Here is a 27381-nt window from a genome sequence, read left to right as displayed (position 1 = left end):
TCTCTCTATTCTGTTGGCATGGGTGTTCTAAATACCTGTATTGTCCTCTTCTCTTCAGCAGCTGAAGTACTGTACTCACCAGATTGTGCTGCATAAGAGACTGGTGGTCCAAGAAATGACTTGCATAAATCACCACAAGCAAATTTAACTGATGGCAAATTGTTAACCACAGTCCAGGAGTGGTATTTTATTAACCAGAATGACACAGATGTAGTTAATTATTCTTACAATTATGGATATTGTTCCCTAAATCAACAAGTATTACTGTTGCCATAATAATTAATGGTTAACAAAAAGAACCTGTGGTGCCAAAGTTACTATTTTTCCCCTGTTCATCTTATCAATATACCATCATAGAGACAATATATTAAAGGTGAATATGAAACTAATAATACCACATGTGTAAAATCATGTCATTTGAAATTATACTTGGCCTGCAAAGTGAATTCTGATGATTTCCTGGAGAAAAGATTCTTCTTTGCAGGGTAGAAGGACTTTTTAAGTGTCAGGAACTTAAATATTAAGGTCATGTAGTACTACTCTGAGGTAACCGTAAATGTTGACTTTTTAATGGCAGCCACTGTATTTAACACTGATTTTTGCCTTATGTAAATTTTTACAATTTGGAAAGGATTTAATTCAATTCCTACTATTTAAGAGAAAAACTTTCTAAGCTATTAGTCTTAGAAATGGATATAAACTTTAATGGGAAAAAAATCTAACCCTGGTGCATACAGTTCTTCTGGATGCTGTCGCTTCCTCATTTCTCTACATTATAATCCTATGTAAAAAAATCAACCAACCAAGTGAAAACATTGGGTCAAATCCTGCAATTCCTACTCAGTTTGTACTCTAGCAAAATTTCATAAAAGAGATGTACTTGTCTAGTAAATTCCAAAGGATGGTTATTAAAAATACCCCTATTGTAAAAATAAATTAATTATTTTGCATGACATTTTATATGACTTTTACATAAGAATGTAGGGGGAATTTAACTACCCTCAGTCATTACATTTACCATTGTATTTTCTCACTTAAAGTTTAATTAATATCACAAATACTATGATTACAGCGAAGTAAAATATTCATATTTTATGGCAACTACTATAAATACTTAGGTTGAAATTATGCCAAGAGACTGAAGTGGCCTATACTTGCTGATATTGCCAGATTCTTAGGGTATGTCTACACTGCAATTGAACACCTTCAGATGGTCATGTCCAAGGTCTTAGGCTTGCGAGGCTTGGGCTATCGGGCTGTAAAATTGCAGTGTACATGTTTGGGCTCAGACTGGAGCCCAAGCCCTGGGACCTCAAGGTGGGTGAGAGTCCCAGAGTCTGGGCTCCAGACCGAGCCCCGAAGTCTACACTTCAATTTTACAGCCCTGCAGCCCAAGTCAGCTGACATGGGCCAACTGTGGGTGTTTAATTGCAGTGTAAACATACCTTTAAAAGGCCTCGTCTACACTTAAAAATTAGACTGACCTAGCTACTTTGCTCTGGGCTGTGAAAAATTTCACTCCGAGTGCCATAGCGTAGTCAACCTGATGTCCAGTATACATGGTTTGGTTGATAGAAGAATTCTTAGTCCAGTTCTGACGTATAGAAAAAGAGTATACTCATATTATTTAATTTGAACAGAAAGTAAAAACCACAGACCATATATTTTAGTTTATGTTATTGTGACAAAAAATGTTTCCTTGTCTTTGAGATTTGTAATGTAGTATCTCTGTTTTCTCTCCCTTTCTCTTCTCTGGCAGGATGACAAGGATTTGGTTCATGAGTTTGTTGTGGCTGAAGGCCTGACTTGCTTGATAAAAGTGGGAGCTGAGGCAGACCAGAACTATCAGAACTACATCTTAAGAGGTACAGTAAGTGAACTCAGAAGCTGTGTTTCCTGCAGTGAATCTTACTGACAAATCTGCTCCAACCTACTACATCAAAGATTCAAACATTTTTGAATAATTTGCAGTGGTTAGCTATTCATAATGGGTCTCCCAGTGAGTGAGTTAGTGAGTTTTTATATATTGTGGAAGAGTTACTTTTAAGCAGTGGAATAGATTCCATGTGAATACATCATCAGTCCAATGTGACATTCTCATAAGCAAACTAGAGAAATATGGTCTAGATGAATTTACTATAAGGGGAGTGCACAACTGGCTGAAAGAGCATACTAAAATAGTAGTAATCAATGGTTTCCTGTCAAACTGGGAGGGTGTATTTAGTGGGGATCTCGGAGGGGTCTGCTGTGGATCTGGTATTATTCATTAATTTTCATTAATGACTTCGATAATGGAGTGGAGAGAATGCTTATAAAATTTGCAGATGACACCAATTTTAACAAGATGAAATTCAGTAAAGACAAGTGCAAAGTGCTTCCCATAGAAAGGAAAAATCAAATGTACAACAACAAAATTGGGAATAACTGGGTGGGAAGTAGTACTGCTGAAAAAGATCTGTGCGTTACAGTGGATCGGAAGTGGAATATGAGTCAACAATGGGATACAGTCGTGAAAATGACTACTACCATTCTGGGTGTATTAACAGTAGGGGAGGTAATCGCCCCACGTTGGTCAGCACTGCTAAGGCCTCAGCTGGAGTACTGTGTCAAGTTCTGGGTGCCACACTTTAGAAAAGATGTGGACAAATTGAAGATAGTCCAGAGGAGAGCAACAAAAATGATAAAAGGTTTAGAAACCCTGACCTGTCAGGAAAGGTCAAAAAAACTGGGCACGATTAGTCTTGAGAAAAGAAGATTGAGGGGGGGATCTGTTAACAATCTTCAAATATGTAAAGAGATGTTATAAAAAGGATAGTGATGAGTTGTTCTCCATCCCCACTGAAGGTAGAACAAGAAACAATGGGCTTAATCTGAAGCAAGGGAGATTCAGGTTACATATTAGGAAAAAGCTCTGGACTAGGCTTCCAAGAGAGGTTGTGGAATCACCATCACTGGCATTTTTTTAAAACAGGTTGGACAAACACCTGTCAGGAATGATCTGGGCTTACTTGGTTCTTCCTCAGCAGAGGGGGCTGGACCTGATCACTTCTCAAGGTCCTTTCTTTCCCTACATTTCTATGACTCTATGATCAGGCAGTGTTAAAGGGGAAATGGACATATCACTGACTGGGAGAGCTGGAAAATTTAAACATTACAAGGTGCATTCTCTTCTCTCCTCCCTTGTCAATCCCTATGACTATGTTGCTAAGCCCTATTAAAAAACTTCTGCAATTGCACACACAATTTTATAGGATGTTTTTGAAAATTTGGCCTAATGAGTTGGAAAAGCTTCATAGATCTGTATGTGGGGGAGAGAGGGGAGAACTATATCATTCACAGCATCAATTTAAAAATCACCCTATCTCAGAAGCAGCAATGGTTTTCATTTAACAAGAACGCCCAGGTTGCAAGCAGTGGCAGTTGCTCTGGGTTGTGTTTGCTCCTCTTTAGCCACCAAACAAGGGTTCCAGCCAATTGCAGCTTCTCCTTGCCTCCTTCTCAGGGGCGGGGGTAGGTGGGAGAGTGTTCATATGAGAGGACCTGTGCAACCCTGATGGCTTCGCCAGCAGCAGCCCCTCTTGGTAAACAGGGGGACTCAAGAAGAATGCATGTTTGGCGGATGCTCCATTTAAATACTCCCATGCAGCTCTTTATAAGAGTCTTTACAGTTATCAGCCTGGTTCATTTGCCTTCCATAAAACCCTCAACAGAAAAACAAACCACACACTGAGGAGCCAAATGCGAATTAAATACATAAATAGACAGAAAGATGGCTTAAGAGCTAGGTATTCTAGATCTACATTATTTAAAATAGTACATTTAAGTTGAAAGTATCCCTTTAAATAAGAGACTCGAAGACAGGACCAATGCAGACAACAACGTGTTAAAAACAAACTGCCTGTTTCTTCAGCAGTAATGGTATAATAACTATACTTGTTATTGGGAAGGCCCTGAGATAATACACAGCGAAGCTAGAGAAGCTCACATTAAAATAATACATGAACACTAAATAAGATCCTTTCTTTACAGCTCTGAGGAAAAGTTATACAGAAGCAATTAGCCAGAACGACACTAAGGAAAAAAATAGAAAAGAAAATAAGAAAACAAATACAGTGGAGGTGGGGGGGGGGGAATCTGATCCTCAGCTGGTGTTAATTGGTGGAGCACCATCCACTGGCATGGAGCTTCACTAATAAACACAAGCTGACAATCTGGCCCTCTGTCTCTAGAGATTTTACAGAGAGTAAGTGTTTCGGATATATGAAATATCCAAGAGAATTTGCAAAATAAATTAGTGAGAAGCATGGATTTCCTGCTAGGATTACAATGAGTCTTCCTTCCTTGAGCATAGTAATTCCATACAGTGGTGCTAAGGTTTCAGAGTAATAATCTATTAGTATTAGGCGAGTCAGCTTTCTAATGCCTGCAATTGGCATTGTCTGTGTGATGTGGCCTCATCTATGTGAGCTTGCAGCATGCTATCTGTACCTCTTCCTTATTGGAATGTCATTTGACATTCACAGGTTGAATGAATGGCAGTAACACATCCATCCACATCATCTGCTTTTCAACAATAAATAATGTATTTATGTATTCCCAGAAGGACATCCTAATGCCATCAGATTTGGAGGGTTAAAATGGTCAAATTCTTGGTGTGCGTCTAGGGTGACCAGATGTCCCCATTTTCTAGGGACAGCCTCGAATTTTGGGTCTTTTTCGTATATGGACTCCTATTACCCCCGCTCCCCCATCCTGATTTTTCACATTTGCTGTCTGGTCACCCTATGTGCATCTTCTATACTTTCATGTGAGAAAGCTGTATGTGTTATAGGCCTGATTCAAAGCAAAACGAAGTCAATGAAAGTTTTTCCATTGATTTAGGTGGGCTCTGTTTGGATTAGACCCATAATACTGATGTTCACAGCATATGTATTTGAAGCCTGCTTTTCAGTGATTGTACCAAGAAAATTGGTATACAACCCTGTTGCCTTATTATCAACAGGTGACCTTCCAGACAGGTTAAAAAAAACTAACTAAATAAAATACCATTGTATGTAAGTGTGGATGAAAATCTTGGCCATTAAGTATTTATAGGGCTATGAGCCATATAAGGCACATTTTAAAGTAGAGTTGATGTTAAGAGATTTTAATGTTTTGCTGATGGATCAAACTGCAGTCTCTCCCCCGCCCCCACGGGTATATATCCCTTCCTCTATAAATGTAGTAATGAAAAAAAAATACGTTTTAGCATTTTCTTATATCTGTGTTTTATTTAGAAATTGAATTTAAGTCCTGACTGACTTTCAGGCTGCTTGAAGTCCATTATTATTTCAAGCCTTTGTCAGCTGTTTTCAGTTCCAGGAACCAGTGTGTGCTTTCTGTATGTGCAGTGAGATAAAGATAGGCTTGAAAGTACAGTGTATCCAACCCTATCCAAAAATATGAGGAGGCTGTTGAGAAGAAACATTAAGTATACGTCATGTGAGAATAATATTTTTTCTGATTTATTATTTTTGGATGACTGTAGGAAATGGTTTAAGGTTTTTCATGATAACCATGTATGTAATATAAATCGAATATGATGTTTTAAAATGTACAGCTGTAGAGTTCTGGTTGAACATAGGGATTTAAAATGCATCAGAATAGGAACTCGAGAAGTTGAGACAGTTCCATGGGCTTTGAACAACATGTTAAGTGATGGCAATACAACAATATAATGAGGTAGCATGTGCCACTGAATGCTTCCAGCATGCAAGCAGGGTGTACCAAACTCCTAATACCCTATGCAGTGGGATTTACCCTCCTTCTGGAGAGTGTTCAGCCTAAACTACAAAAAGGATATGATCTGGCCAAGTTTCATATCCCAATTCAGTTCCACTGTAGCTTTCACTGAAGGCACTGTTCTTCTTTTATTGTAGTGTTGCCATTACCTCCAACCCTAATCAGGACATTTCCTGAATTTCTAGTGCATAAGCACGCAACATTAACTTACCCGGTAGTTATTTTTGATGGAAGAGTTTAAGAGGTGTTTAGTCAGAGAGATTTCTATGGAATTGGATGCCAGCATCCATGTCAAGAGTTAATTTTTCAGAGGCCAGTGGAAGTCCAACCATCATGTTAACATTGTTAGGTTGTTTAATACAAGTCTTTGCTTTCTGGAACTAATTTCATGGGGACAAACTTTTTTTTTTTTTTTTTTAAGATTTATTTATTGTTTCACTCCAAAGCTTCCTGTTTGTGAGTTTGCTTTTCTGGGCAGTTTAGAATCATCTACTGAGTTTCAAGGCAGAAGGTGCTGCCAGAAGAATGACTAGTCAAAAGAGTTTCATTTTCTATATTTAGCAAATGAGTAGCAGATAAAAGTGTGTCTATTGCGTAGAATACAAATGAACCAAGGACAGTTCTTGTAAAACTGTTACGTTGCTAAAAAGTGGGACACGTTTATCTGTTGATTGGTGCCCAACAAAGCAGCATTGTCTATGAATACCTTTGCAAGTGGGTTTTCTTTTGTTATCATCCTCCAAACATCCATGCTATGGAGCACTAAACACTGCGTTGTCTCCAGGACATCCTGAAACAATAGTAGCTCTAGTGCCTTTTCTCTTTGTTTACTTTTCATCTAATGGTTATTTAGCTGCAGTGGTTATTCATTCTCCATTAAAAACCACTGGGCCTAAAGTTACTCAAATAGTGTTCCTTTATACTAACTGGAAACAGACGTGTTCAGAAACAGAGTCACTTTTAATCAACATGGGCCTGATCCCAGAGCCCACTGTAGTCAATGGAAAGCTTCAATGGACTCCAAGGGAATAATGCCATCAGTGTGGTAAATACTGTAGATCTGAAATATACTCAAAAATAGGTCACTGATGTAAACACTAACCAGGAAAAGGGCCTTGGTTAAACACAGCTGAAAAATAATCCAGAAAGGAAGATTTTCTATTCTTTTTTACTGAATATCCTAGAGCAGGGATAGGCAACCTATGGCACGTGTGCGAAAGGCGGCACGCGAGCTGATTTTCAGTGGCACCCACACTGCCCGGGTCCTGGCCGCTGGTCCGGGGAGCTCTGCATTTTAATTTAATTTTAAATGAAGCTTCTTAAACATTTTAAAAACCCTATTTACTTTACATACAACAATAGTTTAGTTATATATTATAGACTTATAGAAAGAAACCTTCTAAAAACATTAAAATGTATTATTGGCACACGAAACCTTAAATTAGAGTGAATAAATGAAGACATGGTACACCACTTCTGAAAGGTTGCCGACCCCTGTCCTAGAGCATCTGTTCCATTGTTGAGTTTTCCAGCTACATCATAAGAGTCTATTGATTCCAATGGAATGTGGATGGAGGACGGCAGAAGCAGTGCAAGTATGATGGTTTTGGTGGGGGATTTGCAGTTAATAGGGCTAGTTTTAAAGTATGAAAATATACTTTGTATGTTATAGAAATAACCTTGATTGTATGGTGTTTTAATTTCCTGGGGGTAGCTGAGCAAATCTCAGCGTTGCAAGGTTTTTATTTATTTTTTTTATTTTATTTTGCTGATCCATCAAATGGCAGTCTCTCTCTTTGGGTATGTATATCTATATCTGTAGAGAAGATGAAAATGGAGAAAAGTGGAAGAAAAATGAACACAGTTGGTAGGGCTTTATTTGTGCATTACTCTTTAATTTGGGGGATTCTTGGATTTCTCCATGGATAAATTCTTTTTGTACAGCATAGATCAGTGGACCCTAAATGTTTTTGTTCGCACCCTCCCCTTACCTGGTCTGCACCCCCCTCGAGAACAACAGTGGGGAACCGGGTACCGGGGTCAGGAGTGGGGCCAGGAGCCAGGGCCAGCAGTGAAGCTGTAGCCAGGTGCCGGGAGCAGGGCCAGATCCCGGGTGGAGAGCCAGGGCCGAGAGTGGGGCTGTGGCCAGGCGCTGGCAGTGGGGCTGGGGTCCGTGAGCGGGGCCGCGGCAGAGTGCCTGGAGTGGGGCCAGGGTGTGTATCTGCCTAATTTTGGTTTCAAATCATTACCTAGGTGCTAAAGTTCAAGTTATGTAGGCTGGGGTATCAAGTTATGTAGGGGTAAAATAGGGACTTAAATGGGAGGCCAGGCCTAGTTAAAATATATATCTCTGTAGATCAAAAGACTGACAAGAAAAGTGGGACCATCAGTCAATAGCTCCATAATAACCTTGAGTAAAATTCTGCCCTGGGGTCCTTACAGTTGGAGAATTTATTTTTAAATTTGAATATAAACTTACATTTTTAGACAATATGGAGTTTGCAGGCATTTAATGCAGTAGCTAATTTAACTCACTAAGAGTGTTTTCATGGCAGCTAGCTTGAGTTATAAAGCAAGTGTTACCCCTAACTTGACTGTCCACACACAGAAATCTCTAACTCAAGTTAAGTGGTGCTTTAAGCGTGAACTTGCTGGCCTTTTATTTATGTTTTTATTTATTTGGTGGGAGTCAGAGGTTTGAAGATCAAGTGATGCTCCAGTTAGTAATGCCATTGGGGATAGAACAGCTAAAGTGACAACAACTCATGAGCAGCTAATCCAATCACTCTGTGATGCTAATTAAATCACCCCGTATAAGTAACTCCCGTGTTGTTTCTAAAGTGCAATCACTCTCACTGGAACTAGGCAAGCTCGAGTGTAGTAGCTCATGTGTACAAATTTGAGCTAACTTGCAATGAAGGCAGCCCTAAATAAGTGAGAGGCAGTGTGTGATACAGTTGATGGGGCTGGGATTCAGAATCCATGGTTCTTTTCCTAGCTCTGCCACTGGACTTGTTGTGTGAGCTTGGATTATTTCTCTGCACTGTGCCTCTGTTTCCCCTCCCCCTCTTTGCCTGACTTTTCTGTTTATTTAGACTAAGGCCAGGTCTACAGTACAGACTTATTTTGGTATAACTACGATACTCAGGGGTGTGAAAAATCCACACCCTTAGGCGATGTAGTTATACTCACCTAACCCCTTGTGTAGATAGCACTATGTTGATGGGCGAACTTCTCCTGTCGACCTAGCTACCACCTCTCATGGAAGTGGATTATCTATGCCAACAGAAAAAGCTCTCTGATCAGCATAGCATCTTCACTAAAGCGCTACAGTGCCACAGCTGCAGGGCTCTATGTGAAGAGAAGCCCTAAACTATTCAGGGCAGAGACTGTCTCTTACTATCTGTTACAGAGTATCTAGCACAGTGGGCCCCTTATCTTGGTTGGGACTTCTAGGCACTACTGTAATACAGATAATAAATAATAATTAGTTGGAGCCACAGTTCAAGAACTTGTTGCTCACAGATAATGTCCTAAATTAAGCAATTTTATATTTTCTAGTCAACAATAATACACCTGAAAAGAAACTTGCAATGAACCTGAAATGGACATTTTCTAGTCAGGCACAGAGATGTAAGATTGCCGGTGAGTGCATGTGGCATGACATTGTTATTTCGGTGCTCTAAGTAACCCAAAGAGAACATTCTAGAATATAATCAAGCTAGTTACATATGCAAGGTCAAAAAAGTACTAATTGTGTCATCTAAAACTAAAGATGTATCACTTCTGATGCTCGAATTTCCTATACCAAATACAGTCATTTGGACAAAGGAGTTGGGCTGTAGCAGAATTCACTGTGATAAGGCCTAATCCAAAGCTCACCGAAGTAAATGAGAGTCTTCTTGTTGACTTTATTGGGCTAGGAATCAAGCACTAGGTTGTTGTGACAGACATAGGATAAGGAACTAAAATACCCTGAGGGAAGGTGACATGTTGGTTAATAGGATTAAACCTGAGTGAACAGTCTGATAAACATAGCCAACGTGGCACTTCAATCCTCTATTAACATGTTGTATTCTTCTGTCCTGTGAACTTGGAGATTTATTTGGACTTGTGTGGATGAGATACATCGTGTGCGATGCTTTTTATGCTTCCATGATGCCTTTTTGGCTCTATACCAAATAAAATAAGCATGCAGTAAGTCTTTGTAATTGGTTATTGTATTTATCCTACTAATTTTACAAGGCCTTTCATGAATTTTAAATCACTTTGTCATATGAAATTTACCAATAGCCCTGAAAACAAATGAGAAATAACTGCAGGAAACCCAGAAATATAACAACATCCCTTATGGAAAAAGTAACACAAGTCACATTCTGGTCCCCAATTCATACCCATATTGTTTAGGCAAAAAGTTGTTATATTGAATCCCCCAAAAATTGTGCTAGTCAAGCACTCATGTTAAAATGGAACTAAATCTAATTTTAGAACACCCGCTTGGATTTTTCATTCTCTCACTGTGAGACCATAGGCATGATGTCAATGAACTTCTCTGTGCTTCAGTTTTGTGATAGGTAAAATGAGCCTAACCTTTGTAAACTGCATTAAGACTTTTGGATAAAAAGCATATTGTAAATGTGAGAAGTTATTTATTATTAAATGATAAATCTTTCCTGCTTTGGATTCAGACTCTGCCTACTACTGTATTAACTCAATCCTAATATATTTATTTTTGCAAACTTGAACAAAATAGTTTAATAATATTATCTATCTTATCAAAGATAAACAGAACAAAATATGTAAGGCCAATCACATTAGGTGTAACGGCAGAAAATAGATTTCACAGTTGGTTCTGAATTTGAATACAATAATCTGAGTTACCACTTGTTATATAATATCTGCTACTTCCAAATGAGTTCAGAAACAATTCCATCAGTCAGAATTTCATGTAGATACTCAAACATCTCATGGTTTGTGGATATCTGTGGTAGCAGGCAATCAGTTTAATAACAGAACCTGTACTAATGCCCCCAGCAGTTATGCCTATTTTTAAAACAAGAGGCATGTGATGTTACCTGAGCACCAGCTTTAGAACAAATGTCTATTCTTGTACATTCTGGGAAATCAGATTCCTGAAACAACTCAGTCCTGGCCATGGATCTGATGTAGAACAGCATCTGGTTAATATCTATCACTGGACATGCCATGCCTGAAGGTGTTGAGGTGAGGTTAGAGGAAGGAAAAAGTGAGGGCTGAAGTTTTGTTAGTAGACAATGGAAACAGTTGATTAAAATTCCCTTGTTGCAGAACCCAAACTTTAGCTATCATTAGCTGAGAGTATTTCTGCTACAAGCCAAGTGCTATGTGCAATGTTTGCTTTTTTTACAGTGAAGCTCTTCCTCTAATTATAGCGGTTAGCTGCACATATGATGTTTACCTTGTGTAAGTATGATGAATAAATAAATTACATCATAAAGAATGCTAGATTACAGCTTGATATGTCTCACTGAGTGGCAAGTTGTGACTGAGCTGGTGTCACAACATAAAAGCAGATAGTCACATTTCAAGTTTATTAGTGAAAATAGAGTTAAGTATCACATAGCTTGAATCTCATTCTGTTATTTCCCCATTCATTGTAAACAAAACCTGGATACTGGAAACTACCCAGCATCTTTTAGAACAGGGGTATGGCACGCATGCCAAAGGCGGCACGCGAGCTGATTGTTAGTGGCACTCACACTGCCCAGGTCCTGGCCACTGGTCCGGGGGGCTCTGCATTTTAATTTAATTTTAAATGAAGCTTCTTAAACATTTTAAAAACCTTATTTACTTTACATACAATAATAGTTTAGTTATATATTATAGACTTATAGAAAGAGACCTTCTAAAAACGTTAAAATGTATTACTGGCATGTGAAACCTTACATTAGAGTGAATAAATGAAGACATGGCACACCACTTCTGAAAGATTGCCAACCCCTGTTTTAGAATGATATGCTGAATACCCCAAATAAATAGCATACCAAGAGAATTCAGCACATTACTGGGCAGAAGCTTACCTTCATCTCTCATTTTCCAGGGCCTGACATCAAAACTTGCAGCTCCCACTCTGTGACCCTCCCCAACATTCATTATTCTATTCTGTGCATAATTCTGAAGTTGATTCATTTTTTCCTAAGCATTCAAGTCATCTATAAAAAGTAGTTCATTCTTTGTTTATTTTTTTTTAAAAAGCATATAAAATCATCTGCTAGTTACAGAACAAACACAGCATGGGCCTGGGCCTCTATTAGTTGCTCAGAAAACTTCTCAGCAATATTCTTAAAGCTTGACCATCTAAGGGTACGTCTACATTACCTGCCGGATCGGTGGGTAGTGATTGATCTATTGGGGATCGATTTATCGTGTCTAGTGTAGACACGAAAATCGATCCCCGATCGCTCTGCCGTCGACTCCTGTACTCCACCACAGCGAGAGGCAGAAGTGGAATCGACGGGGGAGCGGCGGCAGTTGACCCCGCGCCATGAGGACGCAGGGCCGCCCAGAGGATTCCGGGGGCCCGGGGTCTTCGGCACGGGTCCCGCTTCGGCGGTAATTCGGCGGCGGGGGGGCCCCCCCCCCGCGGGTCTTCGGGGCACTTCGGCGGCGGGTCCCGGAACGGAAGGGGCCCCCCGCCGCCGAAGACCGGGCTGCGCTTCGGCGGCGGGTCCCGCTTCCCCCCCGCCCCGGCCCCAGCCTCTTACCCCTGGCTCCCTCCTCACCCGGAGTCTCAGCGCCTCGCCGGAACAGCCGCAGCATGTGGCCGGCGGGTCCTGAGCTCCGTCCCCCTCAGAGCCGCGTGGTGAGGGGGCGGGGCTGGGAGCTCCACGCCGAGCGGAGGGAGCTGAGCTCAGCCTGGAGCTCCCAGCCCCGCCCCCTCATCACGCGGCTCTGAGCGGGGCGGGGCTCAGGGGCCCCGGCGGAGACTCGGCGCTTGATGCGCTGAGGCTCCAGGAGAGGGGCGGAGGCGGGAGCCTCCGCTGTTCTCTTGGGGGCCCCTGCGGAGCCCGGGGCCCGGGGCAAAATGCCCCCTTTGCCCCCCCCTCTGGGCGGCCCTGTGAGGACGTGAGGTAAGTCGACCTAAGATACATAGACTTCAGCTACGCTCGCTATTCTCGTAGCTGAAGTTGCGTATCTTAGGTCAATCCCCACCCCCCCAGTGTAGACCAGGCCTAAGTGGATCACCACCAAGAGTGAGTTGACAGTTCATTCTCATGCTACATTCCATTTTTGGTCTGTCTGCTGAGCCTGCTAACAAGGATGTCAGTGATTTCATTGATGTAGATGCTTGTCTGCTAGAAACTATACTAGAGTACCACTCATTCATTTCATAAAAGGCTGCCAAGTAGCCATCATTTGAAACCACCTATACAGGATCTTTTGTATATCATAACAGTGAATGAATATCTCAATGTAATCTTCAGCATGAAAGATACAATCTAATAAAGGTATTCTGGTGCAACTGAATTACTTTCTCTTGGATTTAACATAGAAGATCTCTCTATGGAAAAGATGTTTCACATACTTGGACACCTGCCGTGGGTGACATCTTAGTCCATATCATTCTAAGATTACTTAATAGTCGTGGGGAGAGACAAGCAGATGTAGTGATAGGATGTAGCAGTAGTGGGTATTGAGCTAAGAAGGGCTTCCAAACATCTCTGTTCTGATTTAAAAGTACTAAAACAGTATGACTGCAGTTAACCTGTTACCCTTATGTGTGATTGGCTAATGTGCATGGGGTAAGCACCCAGTCACATCAGTCCATTGGTTTTGAAAGAAACACTTGAGTATGATACTCTGCTTTGCGGGTATATTATACCATCTATGTATTACTGACACTCTTTCCAGCAGCGTTTGGCGCCATTGTGAGTGTCTTTCTGTTACTCTCTGTGTGAATCGCGATTTCTGTGGCAAATGGAGCCCGATCTGCTGAGGACTCTGCTGATGAGTGTCACCAGCACAACACGTTTGGCAGTCCAGCTATTCCTTCAGCTCCAAAGTGACAGTGAGGATTCCGACGATGATATCAATATGGATTTGCCTGCCGCGTGTGACACTAAAGTGCTTGCGGCATTTACGGAAATGCTCAGCACCGTTGAACGCCGCTTTTGGGCTCGGGAAACAAGCACTGAGTGGTGGGATCACATCGTCATGGAAGTCTGGGATGACGAGCAGTGGCTGCAGAACTTTCGTATGAGAAAAGCCACTTTCATGGGACTGTGTGCTGAGCTCGCCCCCACTCTGCGGCGCAAGGACACAAGATTGAGAGCTGCCCTGACGGTGGAAAAGCGAGTGGCTATTGCAATCTGGAAGCTGGCAACTCCAGACAGCTACCGGTCGGTCGGGAACCAGTTTGGTGTGGGAAAGTCGACCGTGGGAATCGTTTTGATGCAAGTTTGCAAGGCAATTAATCGCATCCTGCTAAGAAAGACCGTGACTCTGGGGAGCGTGCAGGACATTGTGGATGGCTTTGCACACATGGGTTTCCCTAACTGTGGAGGGGCGATAGATGGGACGCATATTCCTATTCTGGCCCCCCCCCACCTGGCATCAGAGTACGTTAATCGGAAGGGGTATTTCTCTATGGTTCTCCAGGCGCTTGTGGATCACCGCGGGCGTTTCATTGACATTTACACAGGCTGGCCTGGAAAGGTGCATGATGCACGCATCTTTCGGAACAGTGGCCTGTTCAGGAAGATGCAGGCAGGGACTTTTTTCCCAGACAGGAAGATCACAGTAGGGGATGTCGAAATGCCCACTGTGATCCTTGGAGACCCCGCGTACCCGTTACTGCCTTGGCTCATGAAACCCTATACAGGGAAGCTTGACAGGAGCAAGGACCGGTTCAACTACAGGCTGAGCCGGTGCAGAATGACTGTGGAGTGTGCTTTTGGGCGTTTAAAAGCCCGCTGGCGTTGCTTGTATGGGAAGCTAGACTTGGGGGAAAGCAGCATCCCCGCGGTTATATGCGCTTGCTGTACCCTCCATAATATTTGTGAAGGGAAGGGTGAAACATTCAGTGAGGCATGGACCACCGAGGTTCAAGTCCTGGAGGCTGAATATGCACAGCCAGAGAGCAGGGCTAATAGAGAGGCCCAGCACAGGGCTACAAGGATTAGGGATGCCTTGAGGGAAGAATTTGAGGCTGAAAGCCAACAATAATGTTTGCTGCCTTGCATGGGAGTGAATTGCACTGCTTACACTGTTATTCTATTATCCATAATAATAATATGATTTGTAGTGCCTCTTTCTTTACTGGGCTAAGGTATCTTTCACTATCTGCTATAATAAAGACTGTTTTCAAAGCCAAGAATTGTTTTATTGAAAAGAAAAAAACTTCCTTGACAGACAGACAGACACACAACATTTCATGAACACAAGAGGGCAGGGGTGTGGGTTGGTGAACTGTACAGTCACAAGTTTGCATATGCCCTGTCTGGATTGCTGTTTAATGAATCCTGCACTTCAGGGTTCATATACTGCATGGTGATGGGGGTTGAATGCAGAGGGTAAGGGTGGTGGTAGGTATCAGGGCTGGTTGGGGAACATACAGGTGTTGGAGGCAGCTGGTGGTGGTAAGAACCTGGATGCTGGGGAAAGGTGGTTTGAGCTGACATTGGGGCACAAGGCACAAAGGACGGGGCGGGTGGGGGAGTAGCACGGTAGTGCTCTGCTTGCATGGCAACGAGTGACTCTATAGACTCCGCTTGGCGCTCCAGGATGCTTAGCAGCCGCTCCGTGGTTTTCCTCTTGGCCACTGCATTTCTCTTGCGTGTCCTGCTTTCTTTCTCTCGCCAATCCTTCAAGTCCTTACTCTCTCGAGCAGACTGATTAAGAACAGTTTTCAGCATGTCTTCTTTGCTCTTTCGGGGATTTTTTCTCAAATTTTGAAGCCTCTGTGATGTTGAACATCTGGGCAGTCCAGTAGTCAAGGTCACTGTAGAAACAGAAATGACAACATTTAACACGGGCAGCATTGTATCCACTATCTCCAGACATGAATTGTTACACTGAGGGAGTGAGTTCTTATTTAAGCATTCTTTTACCCACACGCATAACACTACAGAAGCCACGACATGGTGAGTGAGCAGTGCTTATATGGGGAGAAGTGGGGCTTGGGTGTAAGAGGGGAGCTGGTTGCTTCGGGTAATCTGGAGTGCTAGAGGGGTTGAGTGAAATGCAGATGCAGGGGTGATCTTATCTCCCTATCTCTTCACTAAAGAGTCTCCCAACATTTTTCACAGGACTTAATCCTGGAAGATGTTTCCCTACTGCGAGTCACTAGGGAACAGCGGGGGCTCTTTTAGAGCAATGTGGATTCCGCCCGGGACCCTATGCGGCTTGCCTGTGTTCAGAAATGGTCCCCCCACCACTGGCAGAAGAGTGGCGCGGACGCGTCACCGTCACTGGGACAAGGGACACAGTGGCTCTGCCTATAAACCTGCGCAGGCATATTGCCCACGCTCTGGATGAAGCTTTTGCTGAGATAACTGAGGCAGATTACCGCGACGTGATAGACCACATCAACGGGCTATTCCACATCTAGAGGCTGGCATGCATGCATCCATAACCCCCCCTCCTCTCCAGAAACATTTCACCCAGAAAATAAAAGCCGCTTACCGGTAACACGCTCCTCTGCTTGTCCTTCTGCAACTGCTGGCTGCTGCGATTGGGTGCTTTCCTCCTGGCTTGAGAAGAGCTCCTGGCTGCATGCCTCCAGGGAATCTGCGGTTTCTTCCCCCATGCCAGGAGCTTCACTCGCGGTTTCCTCCCCCCCCCACGCCTCCGCCTCCGCCGCCTCCTCCGCCTCCTCCTCCTGTCCCCCAGCCTGCTCAGAAGTGTCCATCGTTATCCTGGGATTGGCAGTGGGGTCACCCCAAGTATCTCATCCATCTCCCTGTAAAAACGGCAGGTCGTGGGAGCAGCTCCGGATCGTCGATTCCCCTCTCGGGCTTTGTAATAGGCACTCCGCAGCTCTTTAATTTTCACCCTGCATTGTACTGCGTCCCGATCATGGCCCCGATCCAGCATGGCCCTTGATATCTGCTCAAAGATATCGTAATTCCTACGGCCGGAGCGCAGCTGTGCCTGAACAGATGCCTCACCCCAAACACTGATGAGGTCCTGCAATTCACCAGTGCTCCATGCTGGGGCTCGTTTGCCGCGTGGAGGCATGGTCACCTGTAACTGATTAAAACTGATTGCACTCCACACCTGGCTGCAGCAAACAGGAAGGAGATTTTTAAATTTCCCGGGGCATTTACAGGGCGGGTCACCTGAGCCAAGAGCAGTAGAGTGCAAACTGATGTGCAGAGTGGCTGAACAGGAATTCTGGGATACCTCCTTATTCCCTGGAGGACAGGTAAAGCGCTGGTGAGTGTCCACACCTGCTGGGCAGCGCTGGATCACCAGCGCTGCACTCCTTATACCCCTGCCGGGATGGGTTTTCAGCCAGCGCTGCAACCAGGGAGTTGCAGCGCTGGTTGTGCCCTGCAAGTGTGGACGGGGTGTTGTTGCAGCGCTGGAAAGCCTCCACCAGCGCTGCAACTTGTAAGTGTAGCCAAGCCCTGAGATGTACAGTGGGTTGTTTTGGTTCAGTAGCTGAGCCCCTCTGGCACCTCTGGGAATGTCCCTTTAAGACTAGCTGAATTTGTTTATTTGTACAAAAGAGCTTGACCTTGAAAACATACAATTTTAAAGGCAGAAAGCATTCTCTTTCCTTTCCTCTATGCTTATAACAAACATTTCCTTTCCACAGTTCCCATCTGAACACTTTTAAATTACATTTTTATTAAAAACTGATTTATTAACGCATTCCATGACCATTTCCTACAAAAAATATAATCTGAAGTGTCTTTTAGACTTTAAAATGATGCTTCCCTTCCTCATCCCTGGATATGATTCTGATCTATGATACATCTGCAAAGAGAGTCAGTTTATCCTAATACAGATTGTACAGGGTATGTGTCTTCCCAGTCTGGGATGGGAATTGGCATTGAAACAAATTTGAGTTCATAAGTTTAACCTCCATATAGTAATTTACAAGTCTACAAATAAACTGAGCTGTTCCTTCCTCTGTGTACAATATGAAATGCCCTTTCATGTTATGACTACTGACGAGGAGGATATAGGATTCTGATAGTCTACATGGAATTCAGCAATAACAGCATAAAATTATGGATTTCCCTTGTTTTTAAAGCTGACTGGTTCTGGAAGGCTTCGATTTGCTTTCTGCCTACATGAACATTAATCTTTAGTTTGTGTGTAATTTTATGCTTTGTGAAATTCCCATGAAATGTGACACTTTGGGCTATGCAGACTGTGAAAAATGAGGAATTGAACCATGAAAAATGCACATCCTTAACTACTGAGCAAAGCGTAAGTGGTCCTGAAAAGCCATCCCTGGAGTCTTTAAAGCCATTTTGGATGGAACCAGTTTTGAACACACTGTGCTGATACCAACTAGTAGGAGTGTGGGGCAAGGGTGGGACTGGCACTGTGTGAGAGAGTATTTCTCCCCTGTTGTGGGTATTTTTTGTTTTTTTGTTTTTTTGGGGTTTTTTTTGCTATAATCTTTGAGTTTGGTGTATAGCAAGACTGATTCATGAGAGAGAATTTGCATGCAGTAAAGAGAGCGCTCACACACACAATGCACTATGCCAGTAGTCAATAGTTTTGTAGGATATACGCTACTGGGCAATGTTGGAAAAACAACAGATTTACCTCTCTCCATCCTGCCACTTTCAAACACGGTGCTCTGACACACATCTGGAATAGTTGTGATGTCCCTAGTGATCCACAAGACTGAAGTACCTCATGGAGGAAGATGTTCTGATCACGGGAAGTGGAAGAGATTAAGAATTTTCCAGGGAGGAAAAAAAAGTTTGTTATACCTCATGGTACCATGAACAACAAAAACAAAAGTCTAAAGTATTTTTAAAATCAGTTTAATCAAAGGCTACAGGCACCATTATGCACCAATCATAATTGTATAGCCATTGCATGACATCACTACAGCTCAGAGTTAAAGTTCTTGAGACGTCTTAAGTATACATTGCCACACTTTAATTTGTTTGGCTTTCTTCGAAGTTTAATCTTACCACTGAATATATTACGCAGGTACTTGCACAGGGTCTGCCCCCGCGGATCAAATTGCAGAATCAGAGCATTATATCGTAAGGTCTTTGAGGAAGAGCTTGTCATTTATTTCATCTTTGTATACTGTTCCACACACTGGGGCAATGACCCTTACTGGGACTTCTTGTTGCTTCTGTAATACAAATATTAAAAGAGATTAATGAATTCAAGCAGAAAAAGGTTAAGAAATGAAAGTGTTAAAGTGCTCCTAGTCACATTAGCAGGCCTACATAGCGTATATGGAACATGTTGGTTACTAGCTAGGCTATTAAATGTATATCAGACTATATATACAGTATTTGCAATGAGCTCAAGTTAATGAGAGGATGAGAATATATTTTCCATTTCCTGACTTGAGGGTGTTTAAATTTGAATACTATTTTCCATATAATAATCTGTTTTTATTTAAATAAATAGCCAGTGATTAATAATGTAAGCATTGAAATCATTCCAATGATATTTGGACATTTAAACTCTGTGGGGGAGAACAAGTAGAGGAGGGCTGAATTCACTCTTCTGTGGATGCTGCTGTTAGGCTGGGGATGTGTTTCGCTCAGACAGGCTCAGTTAACAGGACAGGTGCACATCCGTGTATGATTACATGGATTGTATCTATGCAAGGAAAACCACTTTGTGCATGTTCATTTTTTACTAAAATATAGGGGAGAGGATTGTAACCTGCTGTCATGTACCTGCTTACTCCCCTGAACAGACTTACCCACACTGGGTGGTACAGCACAGAGAGGAGAGCAGTGTCCCTGCGGCGGCTATTGTCCACCTCCCTGCAGGTTGTCAGTGTGTAGATGGGAAAGGGCGGGACTTAAATAGATCCCTGGATGCACTGGCCAGCACAGCTGAGCCAATGTACAGGGGGAAGTAAGCTGCTATAAGTATAGACCAGTAGCACAGATTGCTTTGCCCCTAGAGCAAGGCTGGGGAGAGAACTGTGATTCTCTGTCTGCTCCTGGGAAGGTGCAACTATACGCTGCTGCCCCTTACTTGGTGTAGATTCCAGAATTACACTCTAGTTAGACTTATATGAAACTTGTGAATTACACAAGAAATGGCAGCGAGACCCTAAAGTTGTGAGACTATATGTAGTTTTTCTACAGTCACTCTTTACTTCTATCCCAGATTTTTAAATAAAAAGATTAAATAATCACAACAGTCAAGCCAGCTAAGAAAAATGTGCAGATCTCCTGCCCCCTAGTGATGTGATATAGGGATCTGGCCATGCTCAGGAAGGATTTTTTTCAATAGTTTGTATCTTTTAAAAATTCTTCCTGTAAAACATAGCAGAGACCCTTCTACATGCAAGTTTCACACAAAAATTAGTGGCTTTTTAAATCAGCATTTTTGTAATGATTGATTACAATAAAACACCATTTTAAAAAAATCATTGTTTGGAATGTTTCTCTATGTACTGCACTTTGCCGCATGATTTCCATCTTGCCATACAGTTCAATATTGGGTCACACAAGCTTGCCATTTAGGTTAAATATATCCAGAACATCCAGGTCCAGCCTATAGTACATAAGTACATTGTAATCTTCATTAACCAATCATACTGCATGCTTGATTTGTTTATATTTAGGACATAATACCTGCATTCTTTATAATAATGAAGGGTTCATTTTATTTCCATGGATCTGATTACTCTCTCTTTTAATGATGGAAAATGTGGACAGACATGATGCTTTATTAGCCAGAAGCAAAAGAGTGAATACTTGATTTAAATACTTTGTTGATGATGGCTCTGTTCCATTTACTAGCTGGAATGATGTGAGTTAATGGGGTGACTCTTAAGTCAATTCCAGTTAAAGAAGTTATTTTTTGGGCTTGTATTGTAAAGAGCCAACTCCTAAAATCTTCAAAATGAATTAGCAGTACAATACTATGATCTGGTATATTGTATTAAAAGGTTACCATTCAGCGTGTGTATATTTAAAAATCTTGCATTGATTACAGTATTAATAGCTCATGGGAATGTATGTGTCTAGTTGATTGTTTAAGTGTAATTTAAAAGAGGCTCTTTGTGTTATGGATTACATATAGCAAACCATGACTAATGGAGATCGTTGTTCCATTGTTAGTGCTGGAACAATCCGTCTAGCTAGAGATTACCAGACAGTAATTTATTTATTACTAGACTGCATACTGATTATTAGCACAGCAGGACGGATATGCTTATGCAGACCAGAATAATTTTATTTGGAAAGAAACTTCTTTGAATAGGTGTCCACGTGAATCCCGTTGTGGGTGTGCATTATGCTGATGCACATGAGATGGGTTTTTTTCAGTAGCTGTGCACATGCCCTGTGATGTCTCATGCTCCTGCATGAGGACATGAAGGATAGAGCGGCTTCAACGCTCCCTGAATTTCCTTTTACTTCCCATGGCTCTGAGATCGAAGTCAGTGAGTTTCCAACCTGCTACACTTCTTAGAGACATTAATTCCTTTCTTTTCAAGCCACTTTGTGAAGAAATATTTATTTTCACACATACACGAAGAAGAAAAGTTACCGATGAGCCCCCCCTTGTAGGTAGCCCCCTCTACAGTGAGGTGGGGCGAGACGCTTTATGCTAACCACGACTCTCATGGCGGACTCCACATCTTCAGAGTTTATACTCTCTCTCCCCTCCCTGGCATAATCAATGTCTGTTCTGTCTTGGCAAGAGCCACATTCCTGAAAGATGTTCAGTGTGCAAATCCTTCTCCTTGAGAATTTGCAAGTCTTTGAACACATGACTGAAGCTACACCTACTCAAGCAATTGATGGGCATCACTTCAGACCCCGAAGAGATGACCACTAACAAAGAACAACCAAAAGGGTTATCGTCAGTGAGTTCTTCCATGAGCAGACACCATACCCAGGGGCAGGGCCATCCCTAAGGCGGTGTGGTGGCCGGGGCAAATCAGCCTGTTTTTACAGGTGAAATCCGGTTACAGTGATCTTCAAGGGCAGCTGTTAGCCGTAGATTAAATATTGATAGCGCCCAGCTGTATAATTATAATGAAGTTCATATAATTAAAAAAAAAAATCACCGTGCCGCTTACATTCTGAAATCTACCTTCCTGGACTTCCTTGCAGCAAATTCACTTCCCAGGTGCATATGGTTTCGCTACCCTCAGTGGATTTTTTAAAAATGTAATTACACATTCGCAACACTGGGAGCTCAGGTCTCGGGAACTGGGTGGCTCTTGGAGGGCCTATATGTGCCCTGGTGCTGGGGAACCCCAGGACCCTCCAGCAGGGAGGAGGGGCTCTAAGATCTGTTTTCTCTGGGGGCTGGGAGGGGGAGGGGAGGCAGAAAAGCAGATGGATTGAGGGACCCCAGTCCTGGTGGGTGGTGGAGAGAGCAGAGTTGTGGTTAGCATAAAGTGTCTCACCCCACCTTTTCCTTGTACTGCAGGGAGGGGGACCCCAAGGCTGGAGAACTGAAAGGCAAGGAGGATGCTGAGGCAAGGGGGTGATAAGGGCTGGCCTTGGCTTGGAGGTGGCATTGGAGGACTCTACCCAGTGCTGGGGGATGGGGAGAAAGGGCAGTGAGGGGAGAAAGGGCAGTGGAAGGGGGAGGTGTTGGGCACTGGGGGACACCAGTGCTGGGTGACAGGCAAGGGACGATGGAGACTACTGGCTGGCACTCACCTGTGTTAGGGGCAAGGGGGCCTCCTGTGCTGGTGGTGGGTCCTGCCAGAAATGGGAAGGGTCCATCCGAGGAGGAAGGGCAGGGTCAGAGTCGACCTGGGTCAGGCACTGCCCTGGCACTAGTGGTTGGGGAGCGCTAGGATGTTGAGGCAGCAGGCCATGCTGGGAGCCGGCAGAGTGGAGCTGAGCGGGCTGGGTCAGGGTCACTCGCTTCTGCTGCCACAGAGACGAGCCTGAGCCCAAGAGGCTGCAGGCAAGAAAAATAAATAAACGCCTGGGCTGGTGAGTGCGGGGCACAGGCATGACCCCTGCTGCCAGCACCAGGCCCCCCGCTAGTCCCCAGAGCCCTGTCCCCCCCCATCTCCCTGAAGCACAGGGGCCCCCAAAGTGTGGGGCCCGGGGCAGTTGCCCCAGTCTGCCCTATGGATGGGATAGCTCTGCCCAGGGGTCCAGCAATGAAAGGAAAGCAGGAAATACAATATCATCAAAATCTGCACCACCATGCTAACACCCATGACAACTTCCTTAGTATTGCCACCAACACCTCCAGTGCTGTCTAGTTGACACAGCACTTACAATGGCATCATGAGGGCAGCCACCAGCACCCCAAAACAAGAGTGAGACTGAAATTCAGAACCAAGCAGAGCCCAAACATGGTTCCAAGCATCAGGCAACACTGTCCCATAAGGAAAAGATGCATCAATCTTCCAAGGACAGAGTGTATAAATCCTCTGCTAAGACAGGAGTGGTGCATGGTAAACTGACATTGACCAACGAAGACACTAACATTGACTGTGGGGCCAATTATGGGACCAAGTCATGCCCTGTGGAACTGTTGACATTCCATTGGGGATGTCATGGAACCACACTCCAATGTGCTACCGTTTGGAGAATCTTACTCTTATCCATCATTATTGGATTATGCCTTCAGTGTTGAGCAAGGATGCCTCTCCTCTACCTTGGAAGAGCAACTGTAGAGCTTTTACTAGAGATCCCTTTTCTGCCACCACAAAGGCAGCATGAGTGGCATTGGGATGACCAGCCACAACTGTGTCAGTACTCATAAAACATGCTGTATTGGCCATACTGGCCCTCCTGGTGGTTATCACCTCAGGTTTCTTGAAGCAGATCCTGCTCCTGTGTGTCCAGGAGGAGAAGGAAATCAGGCTTCCTATGACATCACTACCCAGGCCACCAACACCTGAACCCAATGTCAGCACCCAAGAGCTGGGGATACCAGAGGAAAAGCAGTTTTCTGCCAAAAGAATTGTCATCATTGCTTGAGAAAAAACAGTTGTACCAGACCCACTCTGGCGGTTGACTATTTTAAAGCTTTTCAGGACCTGCTAGCTTGCATTGCAGAGGTATCCTAGATATTGAAGCCATGGCCAGACAAGAGAAATCTCATAAATTCTTTCACATTCACTGCATGAGCCCCAGCCATGATCATTCTCCTCATCAATGATGACTTATTTGAACCAGCCAAGAGGCACTAGCAAATCCCAGATACCAATCAGCCCATATTTAAAAGGATGTAGAAACGTTATCAGGTACTTCTGAAAAGCTTGAAGCACTTTTACACCCTTCCATTCAACCCAAGGTTATTGATTATTGCAGCAGTCCAGGAAAAGTCAAAATTGATGAAAGGGACACCCAAGGACAAAAACCCCAAAAGCTGAACCTTTCTGAGTACAAAGTTTATTCATCTGCCTCACTGCAACTCCGTGTGGCAATCTGCCAGTGTTGTTTGCCAGATATACTTTCCCAATATGGGAAAGGGTGACTCCCTTTATTAATTAATTAACTAATTAATTAGTGGAATTAAGAGACAGAATTAAAGAAGACCAAATGTGTGCCAGAAAAGTCCTATAGGCAGCGATGGTCACCTTTGACATAACCACAAGGACTTGGCCACAGTTGTGACCATGTGATGGGCCTTTTTGCTGTTGGCATCTGGAATACACATGCCCATTCAGCCCCCAGTCCAGTTCCCAGCCCACTTGGACTGGATGTCACAGAACCGTGGCCAGATACTCCATCCAGACACAAAGTCATTGTACCTGACAGTGTAGCTGTTGGCTGGTTGACTACCACAGACAGAGACTGCTCCCTTCAGGTCCATGATACAGAGCAGGAAAACTACTGGGAGAAGGACTGGCTCACAGTGATTTCAGTTTTCTATGTGCAGTCATGTTCATTCTTTTCTCATCCACTGGTATTAAAGTTCTCAAGGAGATATTATTTATTTAGCCACAGGAAAGAGAATCCCTGCCTGGAAACTCAATTTAGTCCTCCTGAGGCTCCAGGAACCTCCATTTGAGCCTTTGTCAGAATGGTTCTTGCACCACCTCATGGTGAAGACTGTCTTCCTAGTGGCTATCACTTAGGCCAGAAGAATAAGTGAGCTTCAGGCAGTTACGGCTGATCCCCCTGTGACACTGCACCCCATATTCTTCACAGCGATAGTATGATGATATGATTATGACATAATTATAATGTGTTTTATGCAAGATAAGTCATGTGAGATGTCATTGGAAAAGTTATGATTTGCTGAAGATGATTGCCCTGTTTGTATGCATGTATCATTTTTGTATCTGAAGTTATGAATATTGACTGTGTAGCTGTATTTTAAGTGTAGTTACACCTGGGTAACGCCCACTAGACAAGATGCTTTCAGTCTTGATAGTGGGTGGGAAAGGGCCATTAGGAAAAAGCATTAGGTCTTAGGACAAGCTTATTTCCCACCTGAGAATGCTACAGACAGCCTCCGATTAATAGCTGCTATGACTCTACAAGGACATGTGACAAGACCACATGTCTCTAGACTCCACCTTGGGATGTCAGTATTTTTCCACAGACCGGTCTGGGAACCAAGCTTTGGGAACAAAGGGTTCCCACCATACGCAAAAGCTATATAAGGCAGGAAGTGACATCATCTGGGGTTCTTCGCTCCCCACACAATACGACTCCTGGAAACACCTGAGGGAAAAGACTGACCTGGGGGAAGTGCTGGACCCAGGCTAAAGGTATTTTTGGCCTGTGTATGAAACACCTGGGGATTCCAAGCTGTAAAGCAAGTGCAGCTTGCCACTTAAGAATCTGCAGCCTGCTTGTATCATTATCAGGGTGAGAATCTGCTTATTCATATCCAATCTATTTAGTATGTTAAGTTTAGTTTGTGTTTTTGTTTATTTGCTAGGTAATCTGCTTTGATTTGTTTCCTATCGCTTATAATCACTTAAAATCTATCTTTTTTAGTCCATAAACTTGTTTTTGCTTTATCTAAACCAGTTAGTTGGAATGAAGTGTGTGAAAATCATAACTCAGGGGCAAAAGGCTGTTGCATATTCCTCTCCAGACTGAGGGAGGGGGCGAATTTTATGAGCTTACAGTGTGCAGCACAAGACGGTATAATTTGGGTTTATATTCCAGAGGGGGTGTATGCCTGAGGAGCTGGGAGTAGCCTTCCCATGCAGGGGCTGGTGAAAGTGCAGGCCAGAGGGCTTTGTAGCTTGTCACAGCTGTGCAGTGTGAAAGGCAGCCCAGGCTGGTGGGTCGGGGTCTCAGTTGTACCCCAGTTCCAATTGGCACCCCAGGGGGAACCCCTCACACTCCCATGTAGGGACAAGGGGGTGCAGGAATCTCACCTGAATCAACCTACCTGATCTTTCCCATACTTGTTACTGGGGAAAAAGAAATTACGCACACTACACGTATCCAGGATTTTACTTTATTACAATGACAAGACAAAGTCATTTAAACTGTTGTCCCATCTATTTCCAGCCATAACCAGGCATTCTAAAGCTCAGGTTATCTCATTGCACAGGATATTGAAATAGATAACACAATGCATCTCACTGTGTTACTAGCTGGCTGGTGTAACTCTCCCACCAAATATCAAGGCTGACTCCGCCAGAGCTTGAGCAATATCCTCCACCTGCTACAGGAATTTGTAAGGCAGGAATGTCAAATTATTCACTGACATTTGTCAAACATGATGTCTTGGATTTAGCTGGTAGGTCAGAGAGCAAAGTCCCTATTTGACTGATGCAGCTGAAACTCTCCGTCCCCACCACGCTAAGGGGATGTCGCTTGCCAGTCATCTACAGTGGGATCGACACTGACGTACTCCAAAAAGAGAGAACAGTTACCTACCCTTTAGTAACTGCGGTTCTTCATGATGTTGTAATAAGTGTGGATCCCATGACCCACTTTCCATCCCCGCTTTTCAGAGTTCTCAGCAACACGGGCTTTGAATTGGGAGGGAATTGAGGAAGGGTCGCTGCCATTCCGCCCCTTGTGCCCTTATTACTGGAGGCACAGGATTCATGCATGCCCTGACGGACACTCCTACTGAAAAAAATCCAGTCTTGTGCACAGGAGGCACATGCACACCAGCAATGGGATCCATGGTAGCTAAAATATCTCAAAGACCCACAATTACTCTAAGGTAAAAGTAATAAGTCTTTACTTCAATATGAGAAATGTAAAACCTTCGTTTCTCTCCAAGCTTACCAAGGCCATGGCAAGGAAGGAGGAATAAAATAATGCAGGTCTGTGTACTTACTGTATGTGTGAATAAAGAACAAAAAGAAAGCTGGGAGGCTATTCCTATTAGTAAATGAGGAGCTGTTGAATCATGTTATTGTGTATTTCATACAAGTTTAGATGGGAATTGCTTCCTTGCAATAGAAAATAGAAATTACCTTAAAGTTTTGGTCAAAGGCTGGCTGTAGATACCGTTATTGATTCAGATTCTTCTCCCATTTAT

The 27381-nt window shown here is 43.3% G+C and overlaps 1 protein-coding gene across 13 annotated transcripts in view; it reads left to right on the top strand.

The window, feature by feature from the left end:
• Window positions 1–27381, top strand: part of FHOD3 (formin homology 2 domain containing 3) — a 650322-nt gene that overhangs the window by 355330 nt on the left and 267611 nt on the right. For 8 of the 13 annotated variants that reach the window (XM_045007832.1, XM_045007840.1, XM_045007828.1 and 5 more), the window contains one exon: window positions 1760–1865. In XM_045007832.1, coding sequence (XP_044863767.1) covers window positions 1760–1865 — 106 coding nt within the window. Of the gene's footprint in view, window positions 1–1759; window positions 1866–7346; window positions 7377–9342; window positions 9427–27381 lie in introns of those variants that run through there. The other 5 variants (XM_045007834.1, XM_045007835.1, XM_045007836.1 and 2 more) reach the window with 5 other exon arrangements.

Source organism: Mauremys mutica, chromosome 2, assembly GCF_020497125.1.
Source record: "Mauremys mutica isolate MM-2020 ecotype Southern chromosome 2, ASM2049712v1, whole genome shotgun sequence".
Classification (NCBI taxonomy): domain Eukaryota; kingdom Metazoa; phylum Chordata; order Testudines; family Geoemydidae; genus Mauremys; species Mauremys mutica.
This window is presented reverse-complemented; position numbering and strand designations above follow the sequence as displayed.